At 36.7% G+C, this 15,270-nt stretch overlaps 1 protein-coding gene across 2 annotated transcripts; it reads right to left on the reverse strand.

The window, feature by feature from the left end:
* Positions 1 to 2,275: 2,275 nt before the first annotated feature.
* Positions 2,276 to 12,069, reverse strand: LOC123518393 (probable cytochrome P450 49a1). Of its 2 annotated transcripts, none has more exons than XM_045279207.1 (11): positions 11,902 to 12,069; positions 9,844 to 10,054; positions 9,390 to 9,630; positions 8,742 to 8,858; positions 8,549 to 8,625; positions 8,015 to 8,216; positions 7,228 to 7,390; positions 6,945 to 7,114; positions 6,757 to 6,835; positions 5,601 to 5,804; positions 2,276 to 4,680 (listed from the first exon to the last, which is right to left on the reverse strand). In XM_045279207.1, the coding sequence occupies exons 2-11, from the start codon at positions 10,049 to 10,051 to the stop codon at positions 4,570 to 4,572; spliced, it is 1,572 nt and encodes a 523-aa protein (XP_045135142.1). In that variant the 5' UTR covers positions 10,052 to 10,054; positions 11,902 to 12,069; the 3' UTR covers positions 2,276 to 4,569. The 2 variants fall into 2 exon arrangements, with proteins under 2 accessions (XP_045135142.1, XP_045135141.1); XM_045279206.1 differs by lacking the exon at positions 11,902 to 12,069 and adding an exon at positions 11,114 to 11,311.
* Positions 12,070 to 15,270: the final 3,201 nt, after the last annotated feature.

Consider the following 15,270-nt stretch of genomic DNA (forward strand, 5'->3'; position numbering starts at 1 on the left):
AAAAGGAGTTATATAAAATGTTGGAGGAACTTAAAGATGATAAAGCGATGGGACCAGATGAAGTTTCAGGAAAATTATTGAAGGAGTGTAGAGAAGAATTGATTGATCCATTATATGATATTATAAGGTGCTCATTAGAAACAGGGAAGTACCAGTAGAGTGGAAGAGAGCTGAAGTGGTGCCCATTTATAAGGGAGGCAGTAAGGAAGAGCCTCTTAACTATAGACCTGTGTCTCTAACAAGTGTGGTCGGTAAGATTTGTGAGAGGGTGATAAAGAAATATTGGATACGGTTCCTGGAGGATCATAAGTTATTATCGGATCATCAATTTGGCTTCAGGAAAGGGAGGTCATGTGTAACAAATCTACTGAGCTTTTATTCAAGAGTGGTTGACAAAATACAGAGAGAGAGGGATGGATGGACTGTGTATATTTGGATTTAAAGAAAGCTTTTGACAAGGTACCTCACGAGAGACTGTTATGGAAAGTAGAGATTTATGGAGGACTGAAAGGAAAAGTGTTAAAGTGGATGGAAAACTACTTGAGATGGAGGGAGATGAGAACGGTAATAAGGGATGCAAAGTCGGACTGGTTGGTGGTGGAGAGTGGAGTCCCACAAGGCTCAGTGCTGGCACCAATACTTTTCCTGGTATATATTAATGACATGCCAGAGGGAGTAAACAGTTATATTAATTTGTTTGCGGATGATGCGAAGTTGTGTAGGTGTGTGAAGAGTGAAGAAGATTGTGAAATTTTACAGGCAGACCTGGATAAGATTTGGGAGTGGAGCAAGAGGTGGCAAATGGAATTTAATCTGAGCAAAAGTCATGTGATGGAGATGGGAAGAGTGGAAGACGGCCAAGAGGGTCATATAAGATGGGTGAAGAAGTAGTGTTGAAAAAGGTGGAAAAGGAAAAGGATTTGGGAGTGATAATACAAGACCATGGGCAGTTTGAGGCTCATATTGATAAGATGTTTGGAGAAACGTATAATTTGATAAAAATATTGGATTAGCCTTCCATTATATGGATAAAGATATGATGAAGAAATTAATTAGTATGGTAATTAGACCAAGATTGGAATATGCTGGAGTGGTTTGGTCCCCTTATAAAAAGAAGCATATAAGGAAGTTGGAGAGATTGCAGAGAATGGCAACAAAAATGGTTCCGGAATTGGCAGAAATGACCTATGAGGAGAGATTAAAAGAAATGAATTTGCCTACCTTGGAACAAAGAAGAGAAAGAGGAGATTTAATACAGGTTTATAAACTGTTGAATGGACTGGATGAAGTGGATAATGAGCAAATGATGTTGAGAGAGGAAAACTTAAGTAGAACTACAAGATCGCATAGTAAAAAGATAGCCAAGGGAATATGCTTGAAGGATGTGAAAAAATATAGTTTCCCACAAAGATGTGTGGAGGTGTGGAATGGTTTGAGTGAGGAGGTGGTGTCAGCAAGGAGTGTGCATAGTTTTAAAGGAAAGTTGGATGTGTGTAGATATGGAGACGGGGCCACACGAGTATGATACCCAGGCCCTGTAAAATTACAACTAGGTGAATACAACTAGGTGAATACACGTACGTGATCACGAGACATACATACATACATACCCGACATTGTACACGTATGTGACTAATCCAAAATTGTACTCTGTCAACCATTACTAATAATTATATTAGCATATTATACATCTCTACCACTCTATTTCCCTTCCCCCCCAAAAAAAAAGGGAGGGGGGAAGGAATCAGAATATTAGGAAAAAGTTGCATTTCCTTTTGGAAACTCACATATTTTATTAGAATGCAATATGGAAAAATCACTCAAAAACCGCACTTTTATCAAATTTCAAAATTACACAAATTAATATATGAGAAATCTGAACCTATATAAACAACATAGTATTATCCCCCTAGTGAAATTTTGTACCGAGATCAATTTGCATGTAGACCTAGATCTATCTTCAATGTAAAACACAAATACACCAACGTGAGGATCAATAGAATAGTGTAAAAATGGTTTCTTCCCATTCATTTTAGTTGTTTTTTTTTCTGCTACTTTCTGCTACTCTTTTCCTTGTTGGTTTAGGATATAGGTCAAAACTGCCTAGAAATAAAGATAAACACAAAATGTTGGTCAGAACATCAAACCCAGCAAATTTCTACCCCTCAAGGATGATTTACAATCTTTATACACCTGTTTCTTTATCCAGACTCCCGCTCCTCTTATGCTGAATAGAAGGCAGTGATAAAATGCAGGGACCAATTAAAACTCCACAGCTACATGATAACTGTACTTGGAATTTCTAATTACAAATATCATAAAAATGGTTGATAAATGAGATATATGGAGTGCAGTCAGGGATGCAAAAACATACATTATACTATAGTTAATTATTAATCACAGTAGAATTATTAGAAAGGTTAAAAAGTTCTAGTAGAGATGATTCAGAGAGTATAATTTATCTATTAGGCAAAATAACATTATTTTTATACAATTTCCTTTTTTAAAAATTTAAATTGAACCTTTTTTTTAAGATCATTTTCCTTGAACCTTACTAATAAGATGCAAGTCAAATACACACATTATCTTATTTTGAGTTTTTATCAAATAATCTAAAATAATCATCCAGTATGAATGACTGGCAGTCATAATATATTCATACTAAGTCTTTATACTAAAGAATAACCCTAAACAACAACTAGGAACTGTAGAACATTCACTGAGAACAAATATCACTGGGAAAAATATACTAGTCTATCTGTCCGTCTATGTCAGCATCATTCCAGTCATGACAATGAAACCTGGCTTCTTAAATTTTTATGAATAATTTTCTTCTACCAAGTTAATAAATGATAACCAGCTATGCACTATTGGTATCAGTGGCAGCAGCAAGGGGAGGGCTTTAATCCCAGAATAATGAGCCAATCCCCCCTTCAGCCCTCCAATATTGCCAATTTTGCTGTAATATCAGTTAATTCTAGGAAGGCCAAACACTGAACATTGATACTATTATAAACACATTTGCTGCCTATCTCCCGATCAGACACATAATTTTGAAGAAGCAATTTGTTTTAAAGTTCTTGGACTGTTTGCCATGCTCTAACTTTTATCATTCTTTCTCAGATTGTATTAACTTCATAGAGAATCATTCTTTTCTGCCATGGTAACTGTGCACTCACACATATCTATATATTTTATTTCTTTTGATAGAGTGGCTCTTACCTTAATGGTAATAAATGTTGAATATACATTACTCTGGATTTCCTTGACACTATTCTCAGTGTATAGGTGTCTGAAATGTACCTTAGTACTAAAATATATAGCAATTTACCAAAAATACTTCACTTTGATGACAGTTTGTTAAGCCCCTCCACATTTTACCACCCCCTCCCCGTGAAAATTTCCTGGTGCCACCATTGCAGATTAGTGTGGCAAACTGACATCAGTCATAAGCTATTACCTTACAATGGAACACTAATGCCAGTGCTTCATCCTGAAATCCATGTTTCCAACATTACATATCACACTAATGTAGTGACACAATAGGACACCTTGCATCCTCTGTTTGTCTTGCTACTTTATAGGTCATTGCCTATTACATATTATAATACAACACTTAAAACATTTATACAAGCTTATACAGACAAAAATACAAATATCTGGTATGTACTTAATAGTTTGTATATGTAAACATAGGTGGCCCACCCTGAAACAATACTTTTTAGGCAGCATTTAGTACATTTATACAAGAAAAAACAGATCATACAGGAATATATATTATATACAGTAATTAATAACCATATAATTCCATATAATCCACATCAACACCATTTGATGGTAACATATGCATATAACAGATGATATGGGGACAGGGGTCTGTTGTTATATGTCAGCTAGGATATTCATCACAAAATAATAGTTTGACTAACAGGCATATAAAGACCAGTGCCAGCTCATCAGTATTACTTTTGTTTAAACAGACACACAGGATGCTAAATACCTATTAGTGCACAAGCCTGCAACTAAACAGAGTGACTAACTGGAATTTTGTATAGAATGTCTGTTAGAAGTAATGGTGAGCCGAGGTGAAGAGGAAGAATGTTGAGCCACGTTAAACATTGGCTTGATTCTAACACTGAATGAGTGAGCCAGGTGTGTGTATCTAACTGTTTCCTGAATGTGACTCGCTCCCCACATACCAAGCAATTCATAACAGTTTGCTCCAGGAGTATGAATATGCTTGCTAAGATCCTTGTTGGTTCATCTACTTATTATTATTATTATCATAATTATCATTATTATTATTACCATTATTATTATTATTATTATTATTATTATCATTGGACTACCAAATAATACTATCACCATCAAATTCTCTGTTGGAACAATATTTCCATGTAGTGTTGCCTTTCCTTACTTTCTTGCTTCCAGTCCTTTGTAATTCTATATGTTAGCTACAGTTTCAGGGATCATAAGTGACCCTGCAGAGGCCACTCTTCATCATCAATATGAACTTAATTTTGTTTAGTTGAATCTCTCCTTCCTCTCTTGATATCATAAACAAGATAATCAGGACCGCTCAGTGAGATTGAATCTTAGTGGTTGTGATGGAACAAACACCATGCTGGTGAGACCTTCTATGTCCTCATACTGGTAGTCAACAGTGAACCGCTGCATCACCTGAAGGAAGAAAGAAATCACTATGACAGCCTGCTAGAGATCTTGTTTTTTTTTTTTTTTTATAGCACTTTTAAACTTTAATCACAGCTTTCCATATTATCATTATTATTATTATTATTATTATTATTTCATTATCATTAACATATTATTATTAATATTATTACTATTATCATTACCATTATTATTATTATTAGAGAGAGAGAGAGAGAGAGAGAGAGAGAGAGAGAGAGAGAGAGAGAGAGAGAGAGAGAGAGAGAGAGAGAGAGAGAGAGAGAGAGAGAGAGAGGATCCCATCTACACAATGCATCTATAACTTTGATTTATTTTTAACTTGCTAAATGTAGAATTCTACTTGACACTGTAACAATTTCCTTTGCCATCATGAAAAAAAAAAATCTTTCTCTTGAATTCAATATTCAGTCATCTCATCTGGGTGATCATTCAATTTCATTTGACAAACATCCCTTCCAGGTGTGGTTGTTAACTCCAGGAGGATAAGGAGTGCATGAACCAGCCCATTCACAAGACCTTCTGAAGGTTCATCCTGATACGTAGGTGTCTTTATCCTCAAATGACCACCCTCATATCATTTGGTAAGGTTAATTAACTGTTTTACTGCTATGGTTGTATTTTGGTAACATTTAGAGCAGCATAAAAATGTAGTTTGCAGGGAAAGATAAATTAAAGAGAGAATAAAAGATTAGTATTCTATTGTCTAAGCCACAAAATATTTCACATGGTACTTGAGTATGAAAAAAAAAAAAAAAAAAAGTCTCTGAAAAGTTGCGAGGCACTACAGGAAAAAACTGTCTAATAGTGAAAGGGTTAAGAGTCTTCATACATGCTTTTAGTTTATTGGAATATAATTTTCCTTCTTTTTTTCATATACAAACTTTCAACTTTGGTTTGACGTGACTTACCCTTGCAAGGAAGACATACATTTCTTGCTCAGCGAGGCGCCTACCAATGCACATTCTTGTACCAGTTCCAAAGGGCAGGACAGCATAGGGGTGAATGGGCCCTAGTGGCTTGTGTCTCAGCCAGCGTTCAGGCACAAATTCCTTGACCCTTGGGAAGTATGCTTCATCCCATCCTGTAGCCATGTTGATGCCAAGCACAGACCACTGTACAGTGCCCACCACATGTCATGAAACAAAAATATCAACACAACCATAAAGTTTTATGTTTTTTACTCTCTTTAATACTAAGATATATGTGATTGATTCTAAACAGCAGCAGCCAATGCATACTGAAAGTAGTGCTACCCTCTTGCTCCTGAAATTAATTGTACTGTATAACTTTTAGTGATGCCAAACACAGACCACTGTACAGTGCCCACCACATGTCATGAAACAAAAATATCAACACAACCATAAAGTTTTATGTTTTTTACTCTCTTTAATACTAAGATATATGTGATTGATTCTAAACAGCAGCAGCCAATGCATACTGAAAGTAGTGCTACCCTCTTGCTCCTGAAATTAATTGTACTGTATAACTTTTAGTGATGCCAAACACAGACCACTGTACAGTGCCCACCACATGTCATGAAACAAAAATATCAACACAACCATAAAGTTTTATGTTTTTTACTCTCTTTAATACTAAGATATATGTGATTGATTCTAAACAGCAGCAGCCAATGCATACTGAAAGTAGTGCTACCCTCTTGCTCCTGAAATTAATTGTACTGTATAACTTTTAGTATAATTATCTATTATAACTATACAGTGTAGTGTAAAACTATAAGTGTCACTGGAGTTTCTCTTCAGTATTTTAGCCAGTTTATTATCATATTGAAAAAAAATAAATGTGAATAAAAGTTTTTTTTTCCATTTGATTTCTAAGTGGGCCTTTTCCCATTTTGTTGCCCTTGGCCAGCTTTTCCCCTTACATAAGAAAATCCACATACCAACATTGGTAAGATTAAAATCACCTGCTGCACTGTCTATCATGTGGCATCCAACCATCTATCAAACAAATATAACAGTTTTTCTTACAAACAGGCAAGCAATTAAAAGGTTTAATTTCATAAATCTTTACAAATATGAATGCAATATAAGGTAATATACTTACACCTTTAGGAATCAAGTAATCATCAAGGATTAGGTCTTTGTCTAGAGTTCGACTGGTGCCAATTACAAGAGGGAAAATTCTGAAAACGAAGAGAAATCTATGAATAGTAGACATACACCAATAAATACTAAGCTACTACATAAACCTCAATATATGAGGAGAATCATGAATACTAGTCATGCACATACCTGAATGACTCCTTGATGACTGCCTTCATATATGAAAATTGAGCCAGATGACGCACAGTAAGTGGCCCATCGTGTTTACCCACCACAGTGTCCACCTCCTGCTGCAACTTTGCTTGCACTTCAGGATTGCGTGCCAGAAGGTACAGTGTGAATGCCATGGTGTGAGAAGTCTGTAAAGAATACATGATTAAAAAAATTATCTTCAAGATTCAGTTGATTGTATTGTTTTTATTTCATATTCGATCCTTACATATCAGGACAATAACAAATCATTCAGTCTCACTGTGTCTATGCCAGCAAATAGCATGTCAAGGATGAGGGTTACAACATCCTTGCGGGAGAGACCAGGCACCATAAGCAACCTCTCCAATAAGGTGATTTCTTGGTTCTCTGTACCCCTAGCTGATAGCAATTTCTCAGTCTCACAAATATTGCTGTCTGCTAGTCTAATATAAAAACAAAGGAATAATTTCAGTATCAGTGCATGCTCATTATATTTTATTCCAAACATATGAAAAATTAGTTAGGGAAATCAATGTCAAATGGACCCCAGCCTCCATCACTCTCTGAGTTTCACAGCTGTATACAGTAGAAGTTATATTGATCTAAATGCAAGTCCAATTCACAGTAAAAGGATTTATGGATGTGGAGAAGAGAAATGAGTATATGAAGATCAAGATAGTGACTTAGGGACAAATATAAATAAGAGTAAGAGTATGAGTGTTGATGATGGAGGAATGGGTGGAGTGTAATACAGGCAGTAAGATGGAATGACTTTATGAAGATAAAGATAACCCAAGAAAAATACAAAAAGAAAGGCTTTCATAATAAGATATCACACTGGATCTCTGAAGTTAAAAAACAAGATGTACTGATAGAAGCTGTCCATTAGAAATGAAAGCAAATATCATCAAAGAGATAACTGATATGGGAACATTGTGTGAAGCATTTAGAATGGGACAGAGAAAGTGACAGGGAAAAAAGCTGGAACTGTATCGGAACTGTATCACAAAATAATCTAAAGATTTGTCCAACATAATTTCAGAAGAAAAAATACTTCATTACTGTACCTTAAAAATTCATCATGCTTTTCTCTCAGAGTTCTGAAGCTTTTTGTGGGAAAGAAGCGCCATAAGTGTAAACCAAACTCATTCTGATGCAAAGATTTGAAGAGATCATTTACCAGGTTGATGAGTCTCATGGGCTCAGAGTTTTCATGTATATCAGATGCCAGGCATCCAAGGCGACGGTTAAGAGCCACCAGCCCCACACCTGAGGCCATGGGAAAGCTTTTCAGTTATAGAAGACAATAACAAATTTAGTCTCACTGCATCTATGCCAACAAATAGCATGGTCACCAATTGGGCTAATAAGATGTCTACTCAAGTAAAATTCACATCATGGTTTTCTTCCTGTTTAAATTGATATGTTAATATATGATAATATTGATACTTCATTGATATATATATATATATATATATATATATATATATATATATATATATATATATATATATATATATTGTGTGTTTATAATTAAGTAACTCAATGGAAAAGAAAGCCACCACCACTTTCAATTTCTTATATTTTTCAAGAAAACTTACACTCTAGAGCCCACTTGTACAATTCAGTCTGGAAATCTTTGGGCATCTCACCATGCTGCTTCTGAAGTGAGGCCATCCTGAAAGACAAATAATGACTTACTTCATATGCCCAACATATCAAAGGACTGATTCTCAATTTACACTTCAGTACTTTCCAAAAGATTGTTGACCCATTATATCTTATATTTTTTACCTTTCCACAAAGGTAAGGGTGACTTGGTCCACCTCAGGCAAATAGGAACTCACATTCTTAGATCTCAACATAGGAGTCTGAACCCGACTTCGCACACGCCACCACTCATCACCATTCCTATGTAGAGAATGAAAAACATGACTTGCATTGAAATAACACTAAGGTACATGCATAATCTTGCAGCAGAGGAGAAAATAACTTGGATATCTGGCAGGACACAAGAAAATTTGAGGATAAGATGATGCATAATAAACACAAATAGATTAAACTTTCCTTATATGAGATAAATAAATATAATAAGGATTAAAAGGACTTAATAAATACCAATGACTATATGAACCAAGCTTAGGTGCCTATGTATAACCAAAATAAAGATAGGTACATCTATGTTCAACACATAAAATAGGCACACAAATAATTATTTAATAAACAACAGGAACAATGATAAAAACCATGTGGACCAGAACAATAATTAGGTATTAGTAATATCTGGTAATCATTATAATGTGAATGAAAAGTTATGCTCATGGAATGAATTGTAAGAAACGCAAAAGTTTGACTGTCACATCTAAAAACAGATAAAAGTACTTGCAAAGAATATTTCATCAATTTAATGTAAGTAACAAAAATATATATAAACAGGCTCACTCAACAAGAAGACCTCCTTTTTTCTCAAAGTAGTTGTCTATTGCTTCATATCTGATTTTCTTTAGAGAAAAGAAGCCATATCGTAATGGATTGTCCATGGTGATTCTGATCATTGCCTCTATGTAGATGGGGTCAGTCACCATGACCGCAGGTGGGAACTGTGGGTTTTCCAACCTCACTATGGGTCCGTACTTCTTTGACAAGTCCAGAAACATCTTGTGAATGGACTTCATAGGGTAAGCTTTAGACAATGAAAAGTTATGACATGAATAAACATGAGTAATTATGCATTCACAATGCATACAAAACTATTTATACATGCATGAACATAAAGTACTTGTATATACACATATAATGAACACAATAATAATATCTACTCACAGATTCTCATAAATACAAGCTATTGCTTATGTTTTTTTATGGCAACAGATAAATAAACCTAGCTCATACTCACTCATTCCAAAGATAAACAAGGTCGGTAAACACCCGATCACAGGGAAGGTCGGAGGGCCTGGAATTTCTTTAACAGACTTGAGAACAGTTTTTTTGTGTTGTACAGCTTCTGCCATTTGATGTGCTCCCATTCTTGCAATAGCCAAGCAAGAAACAGGGAGCACTGGCAACCGTGCAGCCCTCCAGGTATGCTGCATTGCACATATCATGGTCTGTCAAATAAAAAAACTTGTCTAGGATACATGACGATACGTTATAACATATAAATAGATATAATGAAAAATAATGACAATTAGGCTGAACATCAAGCTTGTGAATGTTGGGTTTGGGTAAAAAAAAAATAATAATAATTAATAAAAAAATAAATAAATAAATAACTTCAGTCCCACAAAAATTGTCTCCTAATGACAGATCTCTAACTCTGCAGTAGGGAAATAAGGATTAAACCCTTCAGTACCAAGATGCTCTCTCATATTCATTCTGCTTACTACTATTTAGGACTAAAATAATGAAGACTCTGGCCATCTATCTTCTAACCTCCATAGACCCTTTCTAATGTATATAAATTGGTCTAATCACATCAACAATTCATGATAAAAATGCATCCCAGTACTGAAGGGGTTAATCAAGTGAACAGAACAATTCAGAGGTGCCAAGTTAGCACATCTGGATTAATAGACTGTGAGAGGTTTTTGGCTGGGAATCAGACTTGTAAGGACACTAACAAAGACCTTTATTGTTCGAACCTTATAAACTGTCTGTGAGAATTTTGCTGGGAGTCAAACCTATTGGGACACCAACTAAATCCAACATCATTACCATTCAAGAGATAACCAACCAAGGCTATGGTAAATCTTAGATGGTATTGTCCGTTATGTTATTATAACATCACAGATGTGCCAAATAAATGAAATCAAATCCTCATGAATAAGGATCTAAGACTTGTACATAATCATATTGTGAATTGTTTCTTTACTGATAAGTACATTTCCTAATATTCACTGGGATGGTAAAGCTTTCTTTTCCTTTTTCTTATCTACATATTGGGAAGTGCAGCTAAGGACACACACACACACACACACACAAAAAAAAAAAAAAAAAAAAAAAAGGGTTATATACTTTCAGAAAAAAAAAAAATTTTTGGTCATAAGACTTATCTTTTGAAACGGTAAATAGAAGGAAGGAAAGAACACAAGAATATGCGAGTTGCATTGGGAATGTGAGATTGAAAGGCACGACACCGCAAAGATAACTGAATAACATATACATACAAAATAAAGAGGTGGGCAGAACTAAGATGAAAGCACTTCCCTAACAGAAGCAGGCGGAATAGAACCCATAGGTGAGGCGAATATAGCGATGAAAGCAGTTAAATGGGAAGAACAAGGGTGAGGCGAAAATAAAGGAATAAGTGGAATCTTTGGCACTGTCCCTGAGAAACCGTCCCGAATTCCCCTTCGCAGCTCCTCCACCGAGGCACCGAATCTTTGACAACGAACGTCGAAACGACGAACAGCTTCAGGGCAAACTTTTAAGCAGGCATTTGCACATCTTGTCATAATGCTTGAAAGTATATATTCGGTTATACTGTAACGATGATGGAAAAAGAAAAATCTCTACGATTTAAGTCATTGCAGAATGTAAGGAAAATTCAAGGTCACTCCTTAATGTTCGTAAACAATTTATCTCATTAGTAGTGTCATCAACATCAAACAGATAACTTATCCAGATATGGTGACAGTGCCCCAGATATTATCAGAATAATGCATTCGAGGGAAAACACAAATTCATCAGTTAATATTGCCCTTGAGATAAAATACTTAAGTTTGAATCAAGAACGAGTCAATCTCTCGCGTTCATGATTTCTGAGTTATGTGAGGTCCGCAAATGAGATAGTTAAAATGATGTTGTTATTCGTTAAGTATACTATAATTATTATTTCTTAAGGAGCGTGGGATGGCAACCTACCCTATGATCCCTACCTAGTTATTTACACGTCGTGCTGGAAATACTGTGACAAAACTATATGAACCAGTGAATTCAGCTGGACAATACTTACCCAAGGTCACCCAATTGCTCTGATCATCCAGCACTGAGCAGTTATCACTCGTAAGTTCGTAACTGTCCGACACCCTCCGACAGCAGCGCCTGATAACGCTGGCGGCTGACAACACCTACATCCTGTTAATCAGGATGTAGAAAGTGCTATTGTTCACCAACCTTTGAGTTCTCATCACATTACTTATGAATACATATAAGTAGCAGCTCCATAGTTGAGTACATCACCTATTGACTCAGCTGATTTGACGTCACATAAAATGAGAAATATATGGTATATAATTTTGTTTTTCCGAAGGGGTTCCTTGAGACATGTCATGTATTTTAAGGGTCACGCAAGGGTAAAAATGTTGAGAAACGCTCCCTTATTCGTTATCATACTCTCTCTCTCTCTCTCTCTGACCAATAGCATGGCTTCATATATGTGACGTCAAATCAGCTGGATTTGACGTCAAATCAGGAGGAGCTGGGAAGTGGGAGGCGAGTGGTAATCGAGGCGAGCGCGTGGGACGCTTTCTCGGGTTTAGTGTTTTAAAGAAAAGATGGATAAGTGTAGATATGGAGACGGGGCCATACGAGCGTAAAGCCCCAGGCCCTGTAAAACTACAACTAGGTAAATAAACACACACACACACACACACACACACACACCAGACTACTTTGGAAACTAGAGAACTTAGGAGGACTGCGAGGAACTTTGTTAAAAAAAATCCCTAACAAGTTCGTAAGAGAGAGAGCTGGCTAAGAGTGTTATACAATTTGTTCAGAACAGCCCTCAGGTGGAGGAAATGACCAGAGTGAAGGGGGAAAGAGACCACTAGGAGTGCGAATGAGATCTCAAGTGGCGGCAGAGGAGATAATGATGACAAGAACAGGGAAATTAGCTGAAGATACCGAATTTAATAAAAGATATATGGATAAAAGGAGATATGAACCTGGAAGAGAGAGAAAAGGAGAGAGTGCTAAGAAATGAAGCTAGGAGAAAAAAAAAAAAACGAGAAAAGGAGGGAGTTCGATAAGAAGAAATTCTACTGGAGAGTTATAGATATAAGACTGAAGTGGTATCTTCGGAAAAAAAAAATATTGGAAGAGTCAAGAAATTAAGAGTGTCTTATACAAATATAGATGGGTTGCTGTCCAGTGTGTTTGGAGCTAGGTTAGACACTACTTAAAGAAAACAAAGACTGGATATGATGTGCATAGCAGAAACATAACTAAAGGAGAAGGTAGCTACATATTAACTTTAAGGAAGAGGGATATAAAAGTTGGAGAAAAGACAGACAGGGGAAATGGGGAGGAGGAGACATGGTACAATAACTTTTTGATCTCTCGTTATTGTATCATGGGAGGAGAGCTAATAATGGTTCGAGATAATATATGTGTAGAAGAAGTGCAGTATGGGGATGGCATGGTGAAAGTTATGGGAGTAACAGTCAAGATAGAAGAAGAGAAAAATGGAGAATCATAGTCACGTATGTGCCATCTAAGACAAATACATGGAGAACAGAAGAACATAAGAAAATGCAAGGAGAGGTGATTAAATGTTTGGATAATATGATAAGAGGAGATGGAAAAATACTGTTAGTTGGAGACATTAACTGTAAAAGAGTAAACTGGAGAATGATGGAAGTAATGGGTAATGCTGGATCGTGGAGCGAGGAATTGTTACAGTTAACTATATATGATGAATACACTGGATCAGTGGGTGGAAGAATCAACACGGTTCAGAGGAGAAGCATCATTGCTGGACCTAGTATTCACAAAGAAGCTGAAGGCCCTCCTAGCGTACTGGGCTGCCGCTGAGGTGACTGGTGAGTATTATATCTGTCGCGGCTGTGGAAGTTGTGTAAGGACGAGAGGGCGGATAATTATATATATATATATATATATATATATATATATATATATATATATATATATATATATATATATATATATATATATATATATACACACACACACACACACAAACACACACACACACACTCACACACCGCGTAGTGTAGTGGTCAGCACGCTCTACTCACAATCGAGAGGGTGCGGGCTTGAGTCCCGGAAAGCAGCGAGGCAAATGGGCAAGCCTCTTATAAATATGTAGCCTCTGTTCACCTAGCAGTAAATGGGACTGGGTACGGGATGTAACTCGAGGGGTTGTGGCCTCGCTTTCCTGGTCTGTGGAGTGTGGTGTAGAGCTGGGCACTTCTGAATACCGGTAGGTAGCGGCAGCTAGGGAGCAGTAAGTACGTAGTACTATGTATATTATCCAACAACCGTCGCCAACTGCTGACCTTGCATGCTCATAAGAATCAAGAGACGCGTTCGCAAGACCTTGCATGTGCCAAACATATCAAAGTATCCAGGGTTGTTAGGTTGAACGGAATCATCAGGACGTTATGATAGTATAGACATAAGTAAAAATAGAGTAAGTCCTCGTTATATGGTACTTCTTTATCTGGTAAATTCATAGTTACTGCATTTGGAAATTTCTACCCTCGATTCGATATACGGTAAGAAAAGTTCACAAATATGGTATCCCCTCATGTCATCCGAGAGGACCCAGCGCTGGGGAGCAGGGGTGATGACGTCGTCAACGCCGCGACCTCCTCGCCCCTCACAATACTGACTTTAACTTGATCACCCTTGGAGCCTGTTGTCTCTTTCTCCCCCCCCCCCCCGTTTTTTAAACTGCATTACATATTACTTACATGCATTACAAATTAGATGAATAAATGGAATATTAAAGGGTCTATTGTAAGCACAAATATATTCATAATAATTATGGCAAACATTTAAAGCCTACTACCAGCGGCGAACCATTCTGCAACTGATAAAGGGCACAGATAGACCTGGCATGCCCACTATCAGAGAATGGTGGAAGTCGTATAACATCAAACACGCCTTAGATAACATCAAATCATCTGGGGACGAAGAGAAGACGTCTACCATAAACTTGGCGTGGAATGAAGTATGGGCAGAATGTGCGCATGACTTCGCAGGCTTCGCTAAAGACGACATCGGTGCGATCAGAAATGACATAGTAAATCTGGGCCATAGGGCTGGCTTCGATGAAGTTGATGATGATGATGATCAAGATCTTTTGGAAAGCCATGCTGAACTTCTCTTAAATGATGAACTAGATAAGGCATCACAGGAGGCAGAAAAAGAGGGAGACGAGAAAGAAGAACCTGTGCGTGGCCTGGGCTTCAAAACTCTAAGAGAATGTTTCGGTGGTATCGAAAAAGCTCTGGAAACCCTGAAGGAATGTGACCCAAATCCTGCCAGGAGTAGCAAAGTGGCTCATGACGTAGAGAAAAATGTCAAGATTTATCAAGAAATCTATGATGAAAAAACAAGAAAAACCAAAGTTCTC

This window comes from Portunus trituberculatus, chromosome 43 (assembly GCF_017591435.1).
Source record: "Portunus trituberculatus isolate SZX2019 chromosome 43, ASM1759143v1, whole genome shotgun sequence".
Taxonomy (NCBI): domain Eukaryota; kingdom Metazoa; phylum Arthropoda; class Malacostraca; order Decapoda; family Portunidae; genus Portunus; species Portunus trituberculatus.